General features: G+C 35.5%; 1 protein-coding gene across 2 annotated transcripts in view; it reads right to left on the bottom strand.

The window, feature by feature from the left end:
- Nucleotides 1-1,014: 1,014 nt before the first annotated feature.
- Nucleotides 1,015-6,000, bottom strand: part of ZNF326 (zinc finger protein 326) — a 30,104-nt gene continuing 25,118 nt past the window's right edge. Inside the window, exon 13 of one of the 2 annotated variants that reach the window (XM_074906544.1) lies at nucleotides 1,015-2,664. In XM_074906544.1, the coding sequence (XP_074762645.1) occupies nucleotides 2,500-2,664 (165 nt within the window). In that variant the 3' untranslated portion in view covers nucleotides 1,015-2,499. The remainder of the gene's footprint in view (nucleotides 2,665-6,000) is intronic. The other variant, XM_074906545.1, reaches the window with a different exon arrangement.

The following is a 6,000-nucleotide window of genomic DNA, read 5'->3' as shown; positions in this document are numbered from 1 at the left end:
AAAATACTGGAAGATTAGATTGGCATTTAAGGAAAAGCTTGATTTTTTTTTTTTGTAGAAGTCTGTTAGCAGAAGACAGCAAGAAAATTTATAGTTAAACTGGAAAGGCCTCTTACCAGGGGTGTGTAAATAAATATACCTGTATATTCTGGCAGGTATCATCATCCAGAACTGCCTAGAACTGTGATCTTTATTTCTAAGATTCTGAAATAAACAAATGCAATCCCCACTCAGTTTGGAATAACTGGGATGGTGGGGCAGGCCACAGTTTATCAGGAATCTGTGTCATCTGGAATGGGCAACCATCATTCCCTCTGAAATTATACTTAGTTGCTGATGTTTCAAATTAAACTAATTTCCTACATTAGCTACAAAAGGGACTCAATTAAAAGCTCCTTCTAAGCCTACAGAAAAGGGTAACCAGCAGTTGCCCCCCCCTCAATCTGTCATTTAAGTTTAATTTAACAGTGAAGTTAAGAATGCTTAAAGTTCAAAGATCCCAAGGATAAAATAACTACACCAATGGAAAAAAAGTACCAAGATCTTAAGTAGAACAGCTTATCTTAGCTACTCAGAATCAACTTAATTCTCTCCAACTAGTAAAGGAGCCATAGACAAAGACAAAAAACCCACCACTTGCAGAAATTTGGGCAGCATCTCAGTTCTCTTAACTACTGCAAACAAGTTCTCAGGCTAAAGCTCTCGCCAGTTCCTAGAACACTGATACAGTTCCTGTTGTCTGGGAAGAGATCAGCATCTTCCTCTTGTAGGGCAAGAGATCTACAAATAGAACACATAAATAGTTGAGTGACCAGCTTGTAAGGCAGAAGGGGAGATTACACCTTAAAAAGTAATGCAAATATGAATCTTAATCCGAGCCTTAAGATGGAGAACAGAAGAATGAGTGCTTAGAGATCTAGAAAGTACTTATTGTTTTAAACTTACACATCCAAGAGATACTGTACAACCAGCTGGAGGCCTAACAAATCTTTCAATCAACCTACGCTAAGTGTTAGTTCCAAGCTAACCCACTTAAATGTCTAACAATGCTGATTTTTTAAAATCATGCTGATTTTTTTAAATGGAAAAGTTATAAGCCACATAGAAAACAAAAGGTCAAGGCACCAAACTCAGTTTCCTCTTTCCTCACAATGTTGTATTTTCTACTCTCCAAGCTACACTAAAAGGCAACAGATAAGTGACTATAATACACAGCATTCTTCGGAGTTGACTGCTACTAGGCTTTCTGGTGGACTAATATCTAAAACAAGTATTCCCCCATAATACTTGTATACTTTCCCCAGTTCTAAAACAGATCACTAAAAAACCAAATTGGTTAGCATTTGAGATTAGAAGTATTTTAATTCTATCTAACCTCTGTCCACTCTCTGCTTATACCACCTGTATACTGTGATGGCTACAAATTAAAACAAAGATTCTTCAACAGAAGTGTGCACAATTACATATATGATGAGATTTTGAAAAAATTTCCCCATAATGACCACAAGAGATTGTAAAGTTACTTCTGTTAAGTTAACACATTTAGGGAAAAATTGTGCAAATTACTTAGCTGTACTTAGACACAGTTAAATCAGACATTTCCAGTTCTCATTAGTCAAAAGCTTGATTAGAAGGAACTATGGAAAAACACAAGTGTACTTGCATATAATTTCTAAGATAAACAACAGTACACAGCATGTAAATAAACTGAAAGCATGCTTCCCCTAGGCATACAGTAAAGGCTAAAGTGCTTATCTGTCCTGGTAGGTGGAGTCTGAATACATCAAAAATCAGCTATAAATAACATGAGTCACAAAGATGCAACTACAAACTTTAAATAATTTCAATCATAATATCAATGAAGGTTTGATTTGAAACCAATCTGGTAGTTATCATGGGCAAATACTTTAAATACTGAACTATAGACACTTAAAACAGTAACATTTCTTAAGTGTTTTATTGCTACAAACTGGTACATCTTATCACAAAAAGCTACAAGGCATATTATAACACATACTCTATTATACAGAGTGCAATGCAGTCCCCAAAACAGCCACACTCAACAGCACAGTTTTTGAAGTTAATTATTCTGTACTAAGAGGTAAATATGATAAGCTTATGCCATACAGCATTTAATATATTTACCCCACAGACCTGCCTTTCTTTTCAATTGATTAGACCAAAAATTATTATTATATCCAACTTTTAATACACACACCAAAAAAATAGGATGCTTAAAAAAATATACAACACAATGTTTTAATCAGCTTTAACAGTCAGTTTTCTATAAAAAGCTCAACTAAAATAGTCTTAATTTCATTTTAAACAAAATCAGAAACACAGAGGAATTATATAAACAAGTTTTCCACAGAATGGAATGCATGCATATGGTGGGGAATCTTCAACAACTTCATCTGAGACTATTAAAAAGTCTTAGCCACTTTTGAGCAGAAATAAAAAGCTGTTTTGCCCCCCTAATATATTTTCATTTTCTTGCACTTAGTTATCTTCAGTGTGGTCTAAAGTGAAGTCAGTTTGTTCTTCAGTTTCTTCTTCCTCCTCTTCTTCCTCTTCTTCCTCACCCTCAACTGGCTCATCAGCTTTATCCTCTTCTTCCGTCTGCTGCTCCTGAGCCTGATCATTTATTTCAAAAGGATTTTCACCCTGAAGCAGAAGATGGAAAACAAACACTTTGATATTTATTTCAAACATAAAGTAAAATAATACTCATTTCAGTGAATGAAAAGGGGAGCCACTAAGAAATGCTATGGTATTTCATACAGCTTTTTGATAGGGTTTGTTTGTTTTTTTAAAGAAAATCAAAACATATTTGATTTAAAATTAGCAACACCTCATTTTTATGCACACTGGAAACTGGGATCCCAATAAACTGTTTTAATGAAAGTAGAAATGGCATTGAGAAAGAGTCAAAGGGCACTACACACAAACCAGTTTAACTTCAACATTCACCAAATCAAAATTACATTATTAAGTTTCACCATGCTTTTAAGAACTACAGCTGCCTCCTTTTTCTCCCCAATCAAATCTGAATGGAGTAGTTTTGTTCTGCTTTTCCATATTTACAGTCTTTATTCACTCTGAGTAATTCTATCAAAAAGGCAAACTCTTTAGTAAATGAAAAAGAAATCTAGAATTAATTACATTGACTACCCTGAAATTCTTTCCACTGAATTTAGAAAAATTATCAAGCAGACTTCTCAGAAAGTATTTTAAATATGTTGGCATTCTAGTTTCATACTTTCTCTATTTCATACCATAATTCAGTACAAGACATACCTCAGCTTTCACTTGTTTAATAAACAATAACAATACAAAGTATTAGGAGTTTCTTCACTAAAACTCCTTCATGTTCAAACATCTGACAGTAAATCTGAACATATGACACCAAGCACTAACTACACCAGGATAATAATTTCAAGAATATTATTTAAAAGATGATCCAGAAGAAAAATTGAGTACTAAGCCCCTTGTCCTTTTCTGTTTAAATATTTTTACTTCAGTTACATTTTTCAGGTAGGGTCTTCCAGGGGGCTTACAAATCACTGAAAAACTAGAAAGCTATAAAACCTTTTAGCAAATGCCACTAAGCAAAAACTTGCCTTCACTGTTATTCTAAAATCATAAAATCAGATTTAAAGAGTAACTCAAAGAAAGCAGAATTCTTTGAGACCATGTCCAAGTCCCAGGATAATTTTATGAATGCACTTTGTAGGCCAGCCTATAGCACTTGGATGGTAATTTCTGTTGAGCCCAATCAACTCATAGCCTAATCAAAGGCATAGCTGCCACGTATAAACCCCACGAGTAAAAGTAGTATTTAAGCTTATTTAAGATACTAAGTCTGGCTTTTTTAGAAGTAGATTCTTATAGGTAATGGTCAAGTACATAGAGAAAGCTGGTGTCATAACTTATTTGAGCCCTATGGAAATAAGAAAACTCCACATGTCAGATAAAACTCATGCTGCTTTTAAATGATCCACTATCACTTTTGAGCATCACGGGGCTACAGAATACCAAGGAGTATTTCATTGAACAGGTAGCAGTGTCCAACACTGAAATACCAAAAATATTTATTAGCTCAGTAAACAGTCTCATAAAACAACATAAGGAAAAGCGAGCACCCAAACCAATTCAATTCTAACATCAATGGAAAGCATTGTAAAATAAAAAAGACTGAGCATCCAAACCTTATTTCAGTAAGGATGAGTTCAACTGCCCAAAACTGTACTTATCTACTTTCCTTTTTAGACAGGAGTGCAACAGACCTCTGACAGAAAGGCTTCTAGTGTCATTTTCCTTCAGTTCAGCCAAATATTTTCAGTCACGTTTGGGTACAGGAACAAGAATTTCCCAGGACAGACAGAAACAAGCTAATTGCTGAGTTAAGAATACACCACCTGGTTAGCTTCAAATACATGCTCAGACATTAAACTGAAGACAGGTATCTAAAAGAGTTTCACATGGCCTAATAGAGCATCATTTCCTAGCAAAAGAAAGCAAAAAGTGGCCTTGCTCTGTAAATAATTCACAAGGATATTAGAAGCCCTTTTACAGGTCTGAGAAAAGGAAGGATTAAAAATCCTCTGATGGCTAGGCTAGGCATGATGAACTAGAGCTAAAGAATGCACTTCTAAAAGGACTACTTTCACACTCCTTCAGACAACTTCTGACTGTCCCTGACTCTTGGGGACAAGCTATAGAAAATTGTTACACTTCATTCCTGTGGAGGCAAGTATATCGCTTCTGGCTAACCTAGCGGAACTGGATTCAGCACACTACTTCTGGCTGAACAGATCTCTATACAACAATCACACACACACAAAAAAATTAAGTTGCTTTCCCCAACTGTTTTTTAAGAGAAAAATGCACTTTTCAAGTTCTCAAACTAAGGAAAAAGTTACTGCCCTCAAGGGGAAGATCCTAACAACTGCACTCCTTTCCAGTGATGTAGCATCAGAGGCATCTAGTACAGCATGCAGAGCCAATTTTGATGCTAGTTGATTTTGACAGCCACACTGGTCCCATCTTCCCAGATGGCTTTAAAAAACAAAACAAAAAAAAATCCAGAAAACAAGAACACAGGCATACCACTGAACTGCTGCAGAAAGACTTTATGATGCCTACAGAGCATAAAAACCACAAGCAGATAAGTAGTTTATTCCCAAGAGATGCATTCTTCAGGTTCCTTGTCTCTAGAATATTTAAATTGCAGAGAAAGCTTAAGACTGAACTGGTATTTACAACCAAAGCTTCCACATTCAAATGTCCCCAGAAACCACTCTCTATATCTATTTATAACAGGTCTCTTAAACCTGACCCAAAAGGATACCAAAGTCTGCCTACCTAACTGGTAAACTTTAGAATCCCTTACTAATACACATGATCAATCAGTCCTGGAATACAGTGATAGAAAATGTCAACCTCTGTGATGCTTCTCTTGAGCAACATCCAAGCAGCTTTCCAGCACAGGTATTCTATCTAGGAAGTTCTATACGGTCCAAAATTAGACATAGTCATGACTTCATCACGTGATAACTTTTTGCCTGAGAAATAATATGGTCTTTTTTTCCTCCTTATAAAGAGACTTGCTACAGGTTCATAAGACTAAGATGATTGTTTCAGAGTGACCAGCAGGTGGGTTGTGATAGACTTCCCACCCTTTTTACAACATGGATGTAGGAGAATAAAGAGAAATTAAGAACTTTTAAAAAATTACAAAGAGTCCATTGGAAGCATAAAAGAGTACCACACAAGGCCAACACTGGGGAAACAGAGGACTCTTTAAAAGAACAGCCAAGGTAAGAAACAATCCTTTCAAGGTTCTTTGATTAAAATATCTATGATGAAGGTATTAAACATGAGATTAAGAGAAAATGTTCCTTGCATGCAAAGGACAGGATGCAAACAATATACCGTTAATTTAAGCACTGAATTGGATTTTCAAATAGAGGAAATGAAACCACTGAATAACATAGTGTA

The sequence above is a fragment of the Athene noctua genome, chromosome 5 (genome assembly GCF_965140245.1).
Source record: "Athene noctua chromosome 5, bAthNoc1.hap1.1, whole genome shotgun sequence".
NCBI classification, from domain to species: domain Eukaryota; kingdom Metazoa; phylum Chordata; class Aves; order Strigiformes; family Strigidae; genus Athene; species Athene noctua.
This window is presented reverse-complemented; position numbering and strand designations above follow the sequence as displayed.